At 44.5% G+C, this 18,707-nt stretch overlaps 1 protein-coding gene across 7 annotated transcripts in view; it reads right to left on the bottom strand.

The window, feature by feature from the left end:
- GCGR (glucagon receptor) overlaps nt 1–18,707 on the bottom strand; it is a 202,511-nt gene that overhangs the window by 52,010 nt on the left and 131,794 nt on the right. For all 7 annotated transcript variants that reach the window (XM_029599090.1, XM_029599089.1, XM_029599088.1 and 4 more), the window contains 6 exons: nt 16,703–16,862; nt 16,331–16,391; nt 8,940–9,009; nt 8,314–8,402; nt 4,000–4,138; nt 2,653–2,694 (listed from right to left, as the gene is read on the bottom strand). In XM_029599090.1, the coding sequence (XP_029454950.1) occupies nt 2,653–2,694; nt 4,000–4,138; nt 8,314–8,402; nt 8,940–9,009; nt 16,331–16,391; nt 16,703–16,862 (561 nt within the window). The remainder of the gene's footprint in view (nt 1–2,652; nt 2,695–3,999; nt 4,139–8,313; nt 8,403–8,939; nt 9,010–16,330; nt 16,392–16,702; nt 16,863–18,707) is intronic.

Raw genomic sequence — 18,707 nt, forward strand, 5'->3', positions numbered from 1 at the left:
TATCCTGGAATCTTACACTTCTAGCACAGCTCCCCCAGAAAGCGCAGAAGAGCTGGGCCCGGGTCACAGTAGGCTGATACCACAAGCCCAGCTGAAGAGCTTACATATTTAAGGTACCAGTGGGGTGGGAGGGATAGGGAATGGAGTGGGAGTGGGGGAGAGGGAGTCCCAGGAACATAAATGTTTGTTCATTTTAGATAGTACTGGGGAACGGGTGGGAGCCCAGCACTGGATCATTTAAATACACCAAATAACAAATCAGTAAATGTTTGAGGGGTTCTGGGTCAAGAGGAGCTGCAGGTAGGGTTGCCAATTGGCTCTGGATTTTCAGGACAGGTGGATCCAATCCTGGTTTTACCCCCTTGCATGTAGGGACTTATAGTTCTGACTCTCATAATAATGTAAGAAATTGCCATGCTTGGTCAGACCAAGGGTCCATCAAGCCCAGCATCCTGTTTCCAACAGAGGCCAAACCAGGCCACAAGACCCTGGCAATTACCCAAACACTAAGAAGATCCCACGCTACTGATGCAATTAATAGCAGTGGCTATTCCCTAAGTCAACTTCATTAATAGCAGTTAATGGACTTATTGCATTTTCTTAGAAAAACAAGACTACAAGTTCCTGCATGAGTTGGGATAGAACCGTGACTGGACAAACCTGTCCTGAAAATCTGGAGCCAGTTGGCAATCTTAGGTGCTTCGGTTGGGGGAGGGAGGGGAGAATAAGTGATAGGGTCACCAGGTCAGCATCCTTTTTTGGTTTTTAATATTGCAGCTCCATTTAACAGGCTATATGAGGCTGGATAGCTTAAATATAAGTGGTTATATAAAAATATATATATATCCAGTTGTTTAAAGTTATCCACCTATAGGTAGCCAGATAACTTTAATCAGGAATACTGAGTGGGATGTTTGTGTGCTCCTTCACATCTCCCATTCTTCATTATAGATTTTCTCCTTCCTACTGTGGCTCCATGAGAACCGCCCCTGCCAATCCCATCCTGAGCCATCCGACCCTTCTTAAATCACGATTTACTAAAAGTGTTTCACCTGTTCTGTTTTTATGGAAAAGGCCTTGACGAATCAGGCACTTATTCCTGTTACAGTTGTCAAGTGCACCCTCAGTCCTGTTCCGCCATTGTGAACTTCGCAGTTCCATTTAAAAACTCAGACCTATGGGATAAGCAGCAGACAAGGACTGGCAGCAACAGTGAGAAAGATGAGATGGGAGGAGGCAGTTGTGGGTGATGCAGGGGAGGCAAGAGAGGGAAGAGGATGGTTACAGCAGCGAAGGAGCTGGGGGAAAGATGGAGAGAGTGGCACCTGTAGGTGGAGGGTGCAAGAGGCAACGAAAGGCAGAACAGCAGTAAATGGGCTCCAAAAAACAAATTCTAGTTTCCTGGGATTTACCACCGAGCCAGTTTATCCTCACATTTTACATTCTTTTGTCCAAATATATCTTGAGGTACACCAAGTAGGCAGGGTCAAATAAAGTAATAGCCGGTGAGCCCCTTCATGCCATGCTTCTATATGCGATATCTGTATTTTGAGACCGAGCATAACCTGTGAACATGCTGCACACGGCTAGTTTCAGAGTGTTAGAGAGTGTGCTCTAGCACTGCCCGCCAGGGAGTTAGAGAAGAGAATGCATGGCAAACACAAATCCATACCTCCAGTCAAAGAATTCAGTTAGAATTTATGATTTTATGAGAGGTTTAATCCTCTCGGATTGGCCAAAATATGAAATGAAGCTAGAGGCGAGCAGAGCTCAGGAACCTGCCCTCTCTCCTGTAGTGTTTCCATTAAACCTTGGCATAGATATCCTTGCTTATAAATTTAGAGATTTATAAATCACTAACTGCTGGCACTGGGCCTGACTCTCTTTAAAAGGAATACGCAAAGTGCAGAATACCAAATGTTCTCAAGAGAGATGAATGTGTCTGGGACCCAGTGAGAGCCCAGACCCTCACTTCATGGACAAACTAATAGAACACTAATAAGAGTGGAAGACTGCAGAGACAAAATTTCTCCTGTGCCCAGTTAGGGATTGTGTACTTATTACTCACCCCTGCACAAATATGCTGCAAAGCCTCTTCCAACAAAGCCCACCCTCGCCCCCCCATCACTAATTCACAGCTCCAAAGGATACCCTACAGCTCTTTTCCTCTCTCAGCACTCACCTACAACTCCTCTCCACAACACTCCCTTACAGCTTCCCTCCTCCCCCCATGCTTCCTACAGCTCCTCTCTTCTCCCTAGTTGTCCTCTGCAGCTCCTCTCCTCGCAACACTCCTCCCCTCCCCCCAGTGTTTTCCTCCAGGCTCCTCTGCAGTTCTCCTCCAACTCCCCTCTTCCCACAATGCTCTCCGGCAGTTACCTCCCCCCTCGGAGACCTTCCTCCCCACTACAACTGTCCCTTGCTTCCCTCCTCTGCCAACATTTCAGTGCAGCTTCTGTCCTTCACCCAACAGTCCCTTGCAACTCTTTTTCCTTCCCATGCAAAGCCCCAGCTTCTCTGTAGCTCCTGACCTCCCCTTGCTCCCCACAGTGTTCCCTTTCTTCCCCTAATATAGTATCTTCCAAAACCCTCTGTATGGTTTCCTTGATAAAATTCTGGAAGTAAGAGTGAAAGGTTAAAAGTTAAGCATACCTCTTTGTTCACAAAGCAGTAGAGTATTGCTACCAGCATCCCCTGCAATATAGAAAAGAAATAGGAACATCACAAGAACATCTGCACGCTGATTCTCTTGATTTCAAAGCTGACATGTCATCCAGTTTCTAGGGAAAGGCTATTGGTCCATCCTGGATTTTGAATTTACATCTCTCCCCGATATTACACTCTCATGGGTCCCACATTCACTGAGCCAGAGCCGAGCCTTCCTCACTAAGGTTTCAAAGTCATTATGACGAGGCCGTGCTCCGATGCCTGGACCTTGCCCCAGTCATATAAATGAGGCAAGGTCAGGTCAGCACCATTTTGAAAAATGGCACCAACCGGGCCCAAGACTAGGGGGCATCTTGGGCTCTTTTGCTGGTGAATCTCATAATTTAGCGGTATGGGGGCGTGAGGGGGGGTAGGGGGCCCCCCACTAGAACCAAAGCTGTTTTCATATTTGGAGGGTCTAGGGGGAGAGGGGTCCCTCTATAGACCTATGAGGTCTTTTGTGGATTTTGGGGGTTGGAGGGAGGATGGGTCCAGGTGGAGGAGAATGAATGCCATTTTTTGGGGTGGGGGGGGGCATGGGGGGGATGTGGCCACCATGGTCTACGTGGAGATTAGAGAGATGGCGGTGGGAAGCGAGGCCATCTCTGCACAACTACATGAAATTTCTTTTTACATTTGGTTGTTGGGGCCACCACCACAGGGGGAATCAGGTTTGACCCCCCCCCCCCCACACACACACACATTTTGTTTTTGGCAGTTTCAGTACTTTAAAGCAAGGGCGGCCCTGTTCTTTGGGGGCTGCCATTGCGATAAAGAGCCAAGGCCGTGTTGCTTTGCCTCACGGTATTTCGCCTGTGAGACAAAACAATGCAGCAATACTGCCACACTGTTTTTTGGGGGAGGGGCCCGCTTTTGCGGCGGCACGCCCCAGCAATGGTGGGACCCCTCCCGCAGAAACACATCGCGGCACAGTGCATCCAGCTATTCATCTGCTTTCTGAAAGTTCCGCTCCGGCGGTGCGGCTAAAAGGGCACGTGCTTTGGGATTTTATCTACGTTGAGAGGAGGCTTCCAAAGGCAGAGAACAGGTGCGAGCGTGGACGGTATTTTCAGACCTTCACCTGTACTTTTAGAGCAAACCTCTACCTGCAGGAAAAAGCAGGTGGAACGTGTGTGAATTTTGTATCCTCTGTAAGTTTCAAAGTGAAATTAACAAGTTGGGTTCCCTATGGTGCAAAGCACATAGATAAAAGGTACTTGTAGAGGATCTGAATATTGTCCCCTAAGTGGCTGACATGCAGACAAACTTGGATGCCTCAGTGGCAGGGCTCACCTGGAAGGAGCTGAAGAACAGGTCAAAGAAGAGTTTTACATATCGCATGGTGCCTTGAACATGTTCTTCTAATAGGAAGGCAAATATCACCTCATGGGTCCCCAGCAGTGAGATGAGGGTCAGTGTTGATTTTGCCAGCCTAGAAAAATCACAACCAGCTCAACTTTTATTGGACGCTCTTAAGTTCACTTCTCTGCCTGAAACTTGGTATAGGATCTGCCACCAGGAGTGAGGATGCTGCATCTCCCAGGAATAGGGGGCAGGCAGAGGTGTTGCTAGGGATCTATAAGATCTGGGGTACAGGCCCATGAGCCCTCCTCTTCCCCTCCCCCCAAGATTTTGATATTTAATCAACTTGATCATGATCAGCAGCTTCCCCTTCCTCCCCCAGAACAATCCTGTAAAAAAGATAATTGGACATCACACTTTAAAATATTACATTTTAAATTTATTTATTTTATTTATTTATAACTTTTCTATACCGAAGTTCAAATAACAGAGTTAATTATCACTCCAGTTTACATTGCAACCATAAAAAACAGTGACAAAGTTGTCTTACATAGAACAGGGGGAGAGAATATTCTAAATTCCCATTCAGTTGTCATCAGGGAGTCAGGCATAACGTGTGTCAAAGAAACCACCCAGCTAGTTTGAGCTCAACTGAGATCCCATAGCTCTCTCCAAACCCATCTCTTACCATGGACCTTTATCAGTGTCCATGTGGAGACAGGACACCGATAAAGCAGGATGCACTACGACAAACATTTTGCACCACGGTCACAAAGTGCTGGACATGTATATCAGTGGCATCTCTAGACAAAAAGGTCTATGCAACAAAGAAACCTCTGGCCAGTTTTAATCATCTAGTAAAACTACCACTAAAATTATTTGATAGAATCAATCAATAAAGTTCTCTATGGGAATGAAATCTGGGGTCTATATAGGATAGGAAAGAATCCCAATATAAACCCTGCACCTCATGTTCTACAATACCCTGCATTCACAGAACCTCCCTCAACAAAGGGTGCAGAGAACAAGGGCACTTCCTCTTACCACCTGCCATAAAATGAATATTCAAATTCTGGGGTCACTTCGCTGTAAGAGCAAACATATTAGCATGCTTCAGTAACATTCTGTAATAATTCAAAACCCTGCAAAAAATGTACTCAGAACACTCTAACTGTTAGACTCAGACTAACAGCACCATTCATAAAAAGACAATACTGCAAATATTATACCAGACTGTAACACCACCAAACATCTCCTATTAGGAAAACAGAACAAGTCAGATTGCTATAGTTCCCTACAAAGAAACTACATGCCGACAGAATGCCTCACCTCAGTTATACATGCAGAACATAGACAGACCCTCACCAAATACAGAATAAAGAGATCATAAAGTTTTTAAATGGAAATGTGCAGAAAAAAACTAAACTGGAAACTGCAAGAAGCCAGACTATGTATGCATTGCAACAATGGAAAAAAACAGATACATCACCATTTCTCATTAAATAACAAATACAATCAAGAAATATAAAACAACCATACCAATCAAAAGAACTATTTCAAATCAACAAATGAATAGAATAACATGCAATAATTAAAAGCATATATAAAAATGTTTAAAACATTACCAAACGCCAATAAAATATTTCAAAACTGCAGCCACATCAAATAGTGCCCAATTATTAAAACTAACATGGATTAAAAAAAAATCCTCCACTCTCTATACCTAGTAACTTTAGACTGTTGTAGATTGGAGGGAGGATGCAAAAACGTTATCCTTTCTCTCATATTAATGTACATTCTCTCATATCCATGCTCACATATTCATTCTCTTACACACAGCCCATCTCTGTAACACACATAGATGCTCATAAACATACTGGCTGTCTCCTACATTCAAGCTCTCTCTTTCACTCATATAAACATACACTCTTTCTCTCTCACTCACACACACATACACTCACTCTCACTTACACAGGTTCTCTCTCACACAAATATGCACTCTCTCGCTCTCAGACAAACATACATACACATACTCTCATCACAGGCACACAGACTCTCTCTTTCTCCTTCTCTCACTCTCACACAAAAGATGTCACACAGGCTCACTCCATGCCTCTCTTTCTCTTCCTTGGCCACCAGCTGCAGGGGAAACATTGTCTCCTCTTCAGAGCCCCTTTTTTTGACTGCTAGCTACAGGGCAAATGCCAGCAGCCCGCAGGGCCTCTTCCTCGCCTGACAGCTGCAGAGGAAATGCCAGCAGGCCCACAGGACTTTTTTTTTTGGCTGCCATCTAAAGAGGAAAATGCCAGTGGCCCTGCAGGGCCTCTTCTTTGGCTCCACCTGTGGCCAGAAACTTAGGGCACCAAGGAAGAGTCTTGGGACATGAGTCTTTTGTACCCAGTGCTAACGATGCCACTGGAGGTGGGTGGTGTTGCTGCAAAGAGTAGGAGGATAGATCTGCTACCAGAACGAGGGGCAGGGTTGCTGCTGGGTCTGCTACTGGGAAGGGGGACAGTGGCATTTCTGGATGTGCTGCCAGGAGTGAGGATGCTGGGTCTGCTGTCAGGAAAGGGGGTGGGTAACGCTGCTGGATCTGTTGGCAGGAGTGAGAATTCTGGGTCTGCTGCTGGATCTGCTGCCAAGAGTGGAGGTTAGATATGCTGGTAGGAAGGGGATGGAGCACTGCTGGGTCTGCCTCCAGAATAAGTTGTTGTTAGATCTGCCTTGAGAGGGGGAGGAGTGCTGGATCTGCATTAAGTGGAGGCTGGGGGGGGGCGGCACTAATACCACAGGAGACGGATAGATGCTGCTGGATCTATCTTTGGAAGAGGAAGGTTTGAGATTCTGCCTCCAGGAGTGGACGCTGCTAAATCTCTTCACTCTGCAGTCCTACCAGATTGCTTTTATTTTACAATTTATTATAGGGGACATTTTCGTCCCGTTGCCTCACTATTCTGTTCACGCTGAGCCAAACTCTCTATGGTGTGGTTATACACTTGCATTACACAGTAACTTAGCGAATGATGACGAAAAAGATCAAATTATACATCCGGTTTGTTCAGTTACAATTCTACTACCAATTTGGTAGATAAGCATATAAATTCCCATGCTCAGCCCAGGATCAGTTTCCAACCCCATGTGTCTTTTTACCTGAGTTTTTCAATCCTCTTCCTACCCCACCGCCCTCCATATCAGTCCCAAGTGTTCTGGAAAGTTGTAAAGTATTGCCCTCTGCCACCTCTACCAGCTCCACTGGGTGGCCATTTTAGGCCTTGTCCTCTTCTGCTATGATTCTAACAAGATCAGCACTAAATCCAACACCCAGGTCTCCTTCCACCTCTTATTACCAAGTTTTGTAATAAGTCACAGAGCTACAAAATTTAGTGAAGTCATTGTCCAAAACATCTGGCCTCACCATGATCACTGAAATGTGGGTTTTAATCATGGCCACTCCATGCAGGTTATCCCAATGCAGCCATACCACTGTTATGGTTGTAACTGCCACTCCATGCAGATCACCCTATGTCTACCCTCATGGGCTGTGGTGCCACTAGGTCGTGTTTTCGCAAGCTCTTCACTTTTTTTGCGAGTAAGGATCATCTTTATTTATTCCATAACATTTTGTAGTCTGTTACTTTTTTTTAGCTTCCACCACTCATTCTGGGAGGGCATTCACTCTTTCTGTGAAAAAAAATTTCCCGACATTGTTCGTGAATCTACCCCCTTGGGGCATCATAACATGACCCCTAGCTCTTCAACTTCCTTTCCATTGAAAAAGGTTTTGCTTCTTGTACATTAATACCTTTCAGGTATTTAAATGTCTCTATCATATTTCCCCCCCCCCCCCCCCCCCCGTCTCTCCTCTTCTACGGTATACATATTTAAGCTCTAAAGTCTCATCTCATTTAGCTTTTGGTGCAGACCCCATACCATTGTGATTACCTTTCGGCTATCTCTACCCTTTAGGAGGTATGACTTTCTTTGGGCATACATAAGGCGGTATCAGTGATCATGTCATTGTGCAAGATTAGTCCTGAAGGCATTACACACAGGAATTCCAGAAGGGATCTGGCATGTCCTTCTGTGACATTATAGCAGAAAGGTTTGTTTCTCACATCCAAGTATAACATTTCTGGGGCTGTAGATTTTATAATGTGAAATTATGTATGTAGTAGGAGAGGTATTGATATTTCTATATTCAATAAAAGCTTGTTATATCTCTCCTTTTGTTCCCCTGCCCTCTCTCATCTCCCGGGCTCATGCACATGCCAGAAATGTTACATATACGTAGTATAACCCTTATACCTGAATTTGCTGTCTGTGTATTGCATCTGATGTGCCCGTAGCTTGGAAACAAGAATGTGTATTATTCGGATAAATATGACAAAGTTCATCTAAAAAAAAGAGGAAAAATTCAGTATTAGTCTGTGGTGATGAGGGGCAGGATATCTCTAATGTAGTGTGCAGCAGCAGGAAGGTAGCTCAACCAGCGGATTCACTTTCAATGTCCATTCCATATCCAGATGTTTGGTGCTGTGTGTTGCTTCTCTATTTCATACCACATTCCTGAACACTGCTAGTCTGTGTTATTCTACAATAACAGGAGCAGTGCCAGTCTGTATCGTTCTATGGTAATAGGGACAAGTGCCAGTCTGTCTTATTCTCCAGTGACTGGGAAAATACCAGTCTGTGATATTATATGGGGTGCCAGTCTGTGTCATGTTATGGTAATGGAGGCAGTGCTGGTCTATTATTCTATAGTAGTCAGGGCAGTATCAGTCCGTTATTCTACCGTCATGGAGGTAGTACCAGTCTGTGTTATTCTCCAGTGACTGGGGCAATGCCAGTCTGTTATTCTACATTGATTGGGGCAGTGCCAGTATGTATTATTTTACAGACACTGATAAAACGGTAGCACAGAAGTTTCTTACCAATATAGATAATAACACTGGTGACCTGATGATCCACCAGAAACCCATGTGGTTGTTAGTGCTCCAGCACCTGAAAAAGAAAGGGAGCAGGACAGAGAGGAGAGTATGAAAGAGAGAATGAGCAGGACATACAGAAATAGAGAAGGAGAATCAGAAAGAAACAAGCGAGGAGGGCGAAGAGGTGAAAACAAATTGTGTTATGATCTAGCTCCACTTCACAAGTGTGCAGTCAGAAGGCAAAGAAAATAAATACTAAAGAAATTATTCATTATTATATGTGAGGACTGGCCAAGCAAAATCCGCTGGGCTGGAGCAGTTAGCGTGCTGACCCCAGTCTTTTCTTAGACAATTTCTCTTTAGTAATTCAAAAAGCAAATTAAACTTCACCATTACTGCCTACCTTCGCAGTCTTCTTTACAACACACTTCCCAGAGCGGTTTAGGAGCTCCTACTCCTGGAGGGATGGGGCCTCTCTCTCTCAGCTGAGCTTACACTCTTACTCCCCACTAACTGGTCACACCCTTGCCCATGGACAGGGTTGCCAACTTTTAACCGCAAAATTTCCAAACAATTGGCGATGCTGTTTAATGGGGTGGGTGAGCTGGGCGGTTGCCCGGGGTGCCTTCAGATGAGGGGGGCGCCCTGAGCATCATAGGGAAAGAGGAGGGAGGAGAGGCCCAGCGAGGACACGGCAGATCTCATTCTGCCGCAGTCAAAGAGAGGAATTGCTGCGACCGAAGAATCACCCAGCCTGGCTGTGGCAAATTCTACTCCCGCTGTGCCTGAAGACAGGCTCAGCCTGGCTGTGACCGAAGACTGAAATTGCGTAGCTATGGCAGATCCCATCCCACCGCAATTGAAGAGAGAATGGGGGGCGGCATCAGTTGGGGGGGGGGAGGGGGTGCTTTTCACCCAGGGTGCCATTTGCCTTAAATCCGACTATGAACTTCACTGATGGGATTTACGCACATGCCATTTTTATTGCCACTCTTCACCATTACAAAAACACAGAAACATAATTTGATAGCAGTTTGAGACCAGTTTGATCTCTGGCTTTTCCCTCACTTTTTTGCAATTAATGATCCTCTGTACTTGACCCATGCTTTCTTCGATTGCTATTGTTTTTGCTTCTATCACCTTCACTGGGAGACCGTTCCATGCATCTACCATCCTTTCTGTGAAAAAATATTTTCCTATGTTGTTATTCCTATGTCTACCCCTTTGGGGCCTCATATTGTGACCTCTAGTTCTCAAATTTCTTTATTCTGAAAAAGGTTTGCTTTTACCAGCCCAGGGGCCAAATTACTGTTTTGTAACATTCGTCAGGCCTCTGATTAAATCATGGACTGAGATCTATGTAAAGTGACACAAAATAAATAGATCCCACACATTGAATATATATAGTAGCTACCAAAGCACACACTAACAGCCTGATTTTTAATCCCCCATGCGCGTAAAATCTGGGGGGTTAAGTGCGCAGCGGGGCCTTGTGTGCGCCGCTGCATTTTAGAAGAAGCCCAGCCGCGCGTGTAACCCCTGTTATGCACACAAGAGCCAGGCCTCTTCCAAAGGGCAGGCTGGGGGGGGGGGGGGCAAAGTGTAACAGTGCTATTGAGCGTTGTCCCTGTTATGGTTGTGGACCCTTGAGCCGGAGCGAGTGGTGTTGACCACTGAGGGATTGCCCCCAATGGAACTCGTCTCCGGGAGGTGGCGCTGACGAGGACAACCCGGCAGGACCTTCACCTATACCGGCCCTCGTTCCCCGCAGGTTGAGCCCTTGGGTGCCGGGGCCTGCAGGACTTAGGTGCGGGTGCCTCAGTGAAGCAGGTGAAGAGGAAAACGGAGACAGGGTCAGCAGTCCGGGTCTGGGCAGGCAGCGAAGAAGTGCAACGGAGTTCAGGCAGAAGATCCGGGGCAGGCAGCAGACAGACAAGGACGAAGAACCAGACCAAGGGACAAGGCGGGCAGCAGACAATCAGAGATGAGAAGACAAGCTGAGGTCAAACCTGGAGATCAAGCTGAGGACAGGGTACTGGAACTTGAGGAGCAAGGACGAGGCTGGAAGCAGGAACGAAGGCACGGTCAGGAAGGCAGGAACTGGAACAGGAACACAAGGCAGGAACTGGAGCAGGAACCAAGGCAGGAACTGGATCAAGCAGGAACTAGCACGAGGGGCGTCTGGAACAGCAACTAGCACTCAGAAGAGAAGACCTATTGCAAAGGCAAAGTCCTGCAGGCAGCTGTGGGGTTTAAATACCCCTCCCTGGTGATGTCATCTTCTGGGGCCGGGCTGAACTTTCCTGCCGCAGCCCCTTTAAGGGCGGGGCTTCCTGCACGTGCGTGCCTAGGGAGAGCCCCACTGAGTGAAGGAGGATGGTGTTGGTGGCCATGCGGCAGGCCGTGGAAGGCCTGCAGTGGAGCGGAACATGCCACACCGGGTCACGGCAAAGAGAAGAAGGAGAGCAGGTAGGAGGAACCGGCCGGGGCCTGCCACAGCCGGGAACCACAACAGCCCCAAAGATTCACGCGCCGGTCAGCTGCCGGTGCACACATCTTACTTCAGCTGGGAAGCTGAAGTAAGTTTAGAAACAAGGACCAAAAAACAAAAAAGGTATGTTAAAAAGGATGGGGAGGAGAGGGGAATGGTAGGAAAGGCTGAAGAGGTTAGGGCTGTTCACCTTGGAGAAGAGACGGCTGAGGGGGGATATGATAGAGGTGTTTAAGATCATGAGAGGTCTTGAACGAGTAGATGTGAATCGATTATTTACACTTGAATAATAGAAGGACTAGGGGGCATTCCATGAAGTTAGCAAGTAGCACATTTAAGACTAATCAGAGAAAATTCTTTTTCACTCAACGCACAATAAAGCTCTGGAATTGGTTGCCAGAGGATGTGATTAGTGCAGTTAGTGTAGCTGGGTTCAAAAAAGGTTTGGATAAGTTCTTGGAGGAGAAGTCCATTAACAGCTATTAATCAAGTTTACTTAGAGAATAGCCACTGCTATTAATTGCATCAGTAGCATGGGATCTTCTTAGTGTTTGGGTAATTGCCAGGTTCTTGTGGCCTGGTTTTGGCCTCTGTTGGAAACAGGATGCTGGGCTTGATGGACTCTTGGTCTGACCCAGCATGGCAATTTCTTATGTTCTTATGAAGGTTAGGGTAGGGAAGTTCCCTCCCAGTCCACTCCTTAATTGGAGTGGATTGGGAGGGAACTGGGGACGGGCCAAATGCATCACCGCGCTGAAGTTGCATTATTTCTTCCCCCCCCTTGTGCACGCTGCCCGCACATACGCACACGGATTATAAAATCCGCCGCGCATGTGCGTGCGCCACTCGTATTTTATAGAATACGCATGTCCATGTGCGCGTGCTGGGTCCCATGCACACATGGACGAGCTCGTGCTTCTTTTAAAATCTACCCCTATATTTACTGATCTTCGTTTTCAGTTTTTATTGTATTTTTTTATAGGAGTTTATCAGTGTTTATTACAACAAACAAAAAAAAGAGAGAAAATCATTGGAAAAAAAATGAGTCTTTTTTATACCAATTTTATCAATTTTTGTTGTAATAAACAATGATAGATTCCCAGGAAAAATAATATAAAAACTGAAATTGAAGGTCCCTAACTATATTGTATAATTGAAGGGGATGATCAGATGCCAACCTGCAGCATGCAGGCTAAAATTCACAACATTTCTGAACATTTTGGTCCTCCTCCTTTTTTCAGAACAGTACCTCAAAAATCTGTACAATCCAGAAAATTCAGGACAGTTGGCAACCCTACCCATGGAGAATTCTCCTTTTAGGGAATTTAAGTTGAACCAGGGTCTAGCCTGGTTCTGCACAGGTTTATAGGGGAAAACTGGGGGCACTCTCTCACAATATACAAAGGAAGAGCCTGATTTACAAAAAATATGTTCCGGGATCAGGTCTCTGGGCTTTAACTCACTCCTTAGTCCTGGTTTGTAGTTCAGACTTTCATGTGATAAAGAAGCCTGGCTCTGGCTTCGGACTTCTGGCTTCTGACCCGGCTTTGTTCTTGGACTCCGACTTCAGCTTCTTCCACCACCTCAGGTATCCGGTACTTGCTGGCCCAGAGGATTCTTCTAAGTCCCAGCGGCTTGGGCTCTCATGGGCTCCTCCTGGAGGAGCCGCGGGCTTCCGAGGGTGAAGACTCTTCCAGCCTCATCGACCATCTCTTCAGCCACTGCCTGGATCCTTGGTTGCATAGGGTCCCACCTAAGTCCAAGAGGTCCGGGTTCCTACGGGCTCCTCCTGGGGGGACCGTGGACTTCCAGTGGTGAAGTCTTCTCTGGAGTCTCTCCAGCGCCGCCTCCCGGCTGTGATGCTCACTGTGGGTTCCCACAATATAACATCTGCAGTCTCAGCCGGCCCAAGGGTTCATGACCATAACACAACCATAACACCGGTAGTCATTTAGACTTGCTTCCACCTTTTCTAATGCGAAGGAGATAAACAGCTGTGAGGACTTCCTATAGGACTTTGTTCTTTCCAAATAGACCAGTAAATCTCTTTTGCAATCCAGAGTATGAAGAGCTGTTCTCTGTTACTTGTGTGTGGACCCGGGAAAAACTTATGTGAGTATTCCAGAATACTTAGAACCCACAGATCCGAATTTCTTGCTCCCTGCAGGTAAAGATGGATTAATAAAAATGAAATTAAGAGACACTTTTGGTAAAAATTTATGATGAGTTTACAAAACTATCCTGATGTGGAAAAATTGGATGAAAGGGAAATATTAGATTGAGTGCTTGCAAATTGTGTACTCTTTGTGCAGAAGTTACTCTATCAAGAAGAAAACCTTCCAAGAAAGGAAACTGAACTGAGCAAGAATTATGTTTAGGTCCTAAAGAGGAGGAGGATCTTTATCCGGAGGTTTTAAATGAGTTAGGCCTTTCATGAACCTGGTAATTGTAGGTTGCTGGGATATTAGGAATTCCTCCTGAATTTTCAAGGTATGCTGCTGTAGCACTAAGATGGATCTTGACAGAATTGGTCTTCAAACAAGTGTCAGAATGGCTTAAGAGATCTTGAAGTAAGAGAAAAAGATGATATTTAAAAGTATACTGATTGACCCATGAATACCAGATAGAACATCTTTTCCATTTCAAGTTCTAAAATCTTCTGGTAGAACATTTTCTTGATGCTAGACAACTTCATAGAAGATACTAGCTGATTTTCAACATCTATTCAGTCAGAGCCAAAGATTGAAAAAATTTCTGTTAACACTGAGTGATCAGAAATAGGGATGTTTTTAATTTTTTTGGATCTTGAGGAGCTAGGTATTAAAACCATGGAATCCAAATTTGACATGGCCAGCAAGGGACTATCAAAATCATAAGAATTTAAGAACATAAGATTTACCATATTGAGTCAGACCAAAGGTCCATCAAGCCCAGTATCCTGTTTTCAACAGTGGCAAACTCAGGACACAAGTACCTGGCAGGATCCCAAAAGGTAAACTGATTCCATGCTGCTTATCCCAGGGATAAGTAGTAGATTTTCTCAAGTCTACCTTAATAATGGTTTATAGATTTTTTCCTCCAGGAACTTGTCCATCCTTTTTTAAATTCAGTTACACTAACAGCTTTCATCACATCCTCTGTCAACAAATTCCAGAGCTTATTTATGTGCAGAATAAAGAAATATTTTCTCCTATTTGTTTTATATGTACTAATTAGTAACTTTGTTACATGTCCCTAGTCTTTGTACTTTTTGAAAGAGTAAATAACGGATTTGAGTTTACCTGTTCCATTCTGCTCATTATTTTATAAACCTCTATAATATCGCCCTCAGCCATCTCTTCTCCAAGCAGAAGAACACTAATCTCTTTAGCTCGGATTTTCTGAGCTCTGAGAGAAGTTTTCTGTCTCAGCACCGTCAGATGATATCATCCTACTTACAGTATATGGCTGATTATTGTTCTGAGAATACCTACTCTTTCATATACACACACACATACACAAACTATCAGTATATATACCCATGAACACACAGGCATAAAGTAACAAGGGCACCTGAACAAAAACACACACATGTGTGAGAACAGCTACTCTTCTTACCATTCTTATAACACAGATACCTGACAGTTCTGTCTGACCTCCTCTGAATGTAGTGCCTCCAGCAGATGGGAGATTCTAAACCAGTCCTCAAAGAGTGAACATATGTGTGCAATGAATGAACAGTCATATATATGCCAATTCAACACATACATACACATTTTTATCTTCTTTATCAAGAATCCCCTTAGAATCTAAAGACTCTGTAAATAGTCTGGGGATACAGCTCATCAGCATCTCATAATGAAACCTACAATTCAATGGTGATAAAGACATCCTTTATGTACCAACACCAGATTTGTTGACTGCATAACTACTTCAAGAAATGTGACCTTACTACTGTCATACTTTCAACTGATCACTAACCACATCAACTACTTCTCTGTTTCATGGCATCACACAAAACAATCTCATGCACCTCCAACCTTTACAAAGCACAGCAGCTGGACTTTTGGTAGGGGCCAAATCCACTGACCATGTTAAGTCAAATTTGAGTCAGCTACACTGGTTCCTGGTTGACAGCAGGATATAAGGCAAACGCTACCTCTAACACTGCAACTGGAAACTTGTTACCTCATCATCTGGAAAAATGTCAGTCAAAGCTTGGCTGTTTAGCCTGACCTTCTCCTAGACTCCACAGTAGAGACTCATCCTCTAGCACCTGCTCACCAGAAGTCTTCCTGACCACAGATCCTGCAAGGTTTGCCCACTCCCAGGTTATCTCTAGCTAACTGATTCTTAATACCTCAAATATCTCTGGTGTTTGACTTACTTCTTATCTTTATACATGCAATTTATACCCAATACACCCACCTCCTTATTCCCACCTAATGCATCCTACTTATTCCCACCTAATGCATCCTACTTATTTACTTGCAATTTACCTCATATTTGTATATCATATCTGTATGTCAATGCTTATTAATAAATAAATAAGTAGTGAGTTCTATATTCAGATGCTGAGTGGCTAGCAAAATTAGCTAGATAAACTTAGCCAACTAATTTTGTTGACATATTCAGCGGTGCGTTTATGATGCTGAATATATCTGGCTATGGTGATTATCCGGCTAACTTAGCTAGATAACCTACTCCTCCCCGGAACATCCCCACCCCACCCTCAAGCTAACGGGTAACTTTTTGCTGGCTAAAACGTTACCTGGCTATCTTAGGGCTGGTCAATGCAACATGATTTTCAAATCCTGCCAATTGTTCAGGAAAGTCTGAATGTAGCCGGACAAATGGCACTGAATATGGGACCTCTGTATGGGAGGGGATATGGGAACTCTACTTCATGACCGTAGATACTTACAGAATGTTTTCATTTGTATACTTCACAGCCACCCAGGGAATGATGAAAATAACAGGAGCTCCTGTGAGAAAATACAGAGGATGAGGAAGGGAGTGGGTCCTTCTCAGCTAGAGTAATTTCCTCTGCATATAGGAAGAAATGAGGGAGGGTAAAATGTGTCCAAAATCCATGGGAGACCCACATCCAGGAAGACAAACCCACCACTCTCTTTTCATACCCCAAGGGAAACACGTATATGCATATACCCCTGCATTCCAAGTGAAGGACACACAAATATACATATACACAACACATCTGGGGAAATACACACACATCACAAAATGTATGCATACATATACGTCATACCTCTGCGGAGAGACACAAAGGACTCACCCCAGCCAATGCAGACGTAGAACGTGAAGTGCCTTTTCTCTGAGAACACAGCCATCACCAGAAGATTATGCAGGTAAATTCCTTCTACTAACAACCAGCAGTAATTAGCAACAATTCCATAATGCATGAGCACAGAGGCAGCACGACATCCTGCTACAGCCTGAGAGAGGAAAGAGGGGCTGTGACCACTCCATGTCAAATCAGAATAAAGATGCAGTCCTTGTAAACACCGATAGGGCACTTCTGGGAGGAAGCTCACACTTCTACAGTCTGGTTTATGGCTGATGTAAAGGCCGCAATGGGATAGACAGGAAGCTGAAGGAGGGGATGTTATTTGGGAGGACAGAAGAGGTGATGACCAGGTATCATTTGCGGAGAGGAGGCAGGGAATGGTATCAGTTGGGGGTTAGTGGTAAAGGAGACAGGAGGGAAGGGAGAGGAGGCTGGAGAAGGGATATAATTAGAAGGGAGGGAATTGAGAGAGAGTAGGAAGTAGGGGAGACGAAAGGAAGATGGCACTAAGTGAGGAGGCTAGGGAGGGAGGGCTTGTTATAAACAATGCAGAGGTAATTATAGATTGAGGGAAGGCTGTAGGTCTTTAGTGTCAACAGCTGCCCTTTGTCATCTGGAGAGTTAGTGGCTTTATGTATATTATTTAGTATTTTTTTTATTATATTAAGTTTTTCTGTGATTTTATATTATGTGTGGCATTGACAGGCACAATTTTAAACCGCCCCAGGTGCTCCAGTAAGGTCCAGGAAAGCAGTATAGAATTTTATGTTTAAATCTGTTTTATTAAATTTTTAAATTCAACACAGATAATATAGAATAACAAGAATGGGAACACTGGCGTATACTGCCCCATACCCGTATTTGCGACAAAACAGCAATGTCCTCTCTGTTATAAATCCTCCCCCCTCCCTTCACACTTCTGCTGAAACAAAGGTCTCACAGTTTCATATGCTCCACTGTCCTGATCAATTTCTAATACAAGCAAACCAATCCTTTTAATAGTTGTTGAGCTCTTGACTTCTAGTTCTATGGGGCAAAGTCTGTAAATATGGATCCTAGATTTGCGGAAAAGTTCTGTTCTTCTGATTCATCCAGTCAGCATACTTTTCATAAATACAAATATAATGTAGCAAATTTCAAAATTGTGTCAGGATTGGGATGTCATCTCCCACCCAACATTGCAAAATAACCTTTTTTTGCCACCAAGAGAGCCTTGCATATCCATAACCTAACATATTTTCATCCAGGAGCCACCCCCTGTATACGATCAAACAGCAACACATTAACGCGAAGTCGTATAGAATTTTATAAATAAATAAGGGAAGGGAAGACTGAAAGATTAATGTTGGGAGGGCAAGAGAAAAGGCTGGGGAGGAGAAAATGGTTGAGAGGGAGTATCAGGAGAGAGGGCAGGGTGGGATTAAGGCCAACTAATGCTCTAAGCACAGCTCAACAACGGTGCCCCCTCGGCCCTTCCATTGCTTAACTGACAAGACATTAAGACTCAATAAGCGCTGAAGGCAAAATAAGAGATTAAATGTTCAGTTTTCATCCAGGCCATCCCCCTGGCCATCTCCCAGAACAATATATGAAATCTAAACTTTTTTTTTACAATTGTATTTATTTAACACTAAATAAAAGTAAGCAATATAAGCAAATTATTTACTTATAATTAAAGAGCAACAGAAAAAAAATGCTAATTTTCAACACTCTGTGGTGCCTCCTCCCTTCTCTTGGTGCTCTTTGCACATGCTTATTTTGCTTAATGGTTGGGAGAAGGTTGAGGGTATCTGTGGGGCTATCGGTTAGGGGTAATAGAGGAGGCTGCCTGGGGTAATAGAGGAGGCTGAGGGGGTTTAAGTTTGGAATTGTGGAAAGAAGGCAAGTATCGGCTAAAAGTAAGGGGAGGGATGAGAGGGCTGAGAGTATTGAGGGTATTGGTTTGGAGGGTGAAAAGAAGAGTTGGAAAGGAGTATTGTTTTGGGGGAAGTGT

The sequence above is a fragment of the Rhinatrema bivittatum genome, chromosome 4 (assembly GCF_901001135.1).
Source record: "Rhinatrema bivittatum chromosome 4, aRhiBiv1.1, whole genome shotgun sequence".
NCBI classification, from domain to species: domain Eukaryota; kingdom Metazoa; phylum Chordata; class Amphibia; order Gymnophiona; family Rhinatrematidae; genus Rhinatrema; species Rhinatrema bivittatum.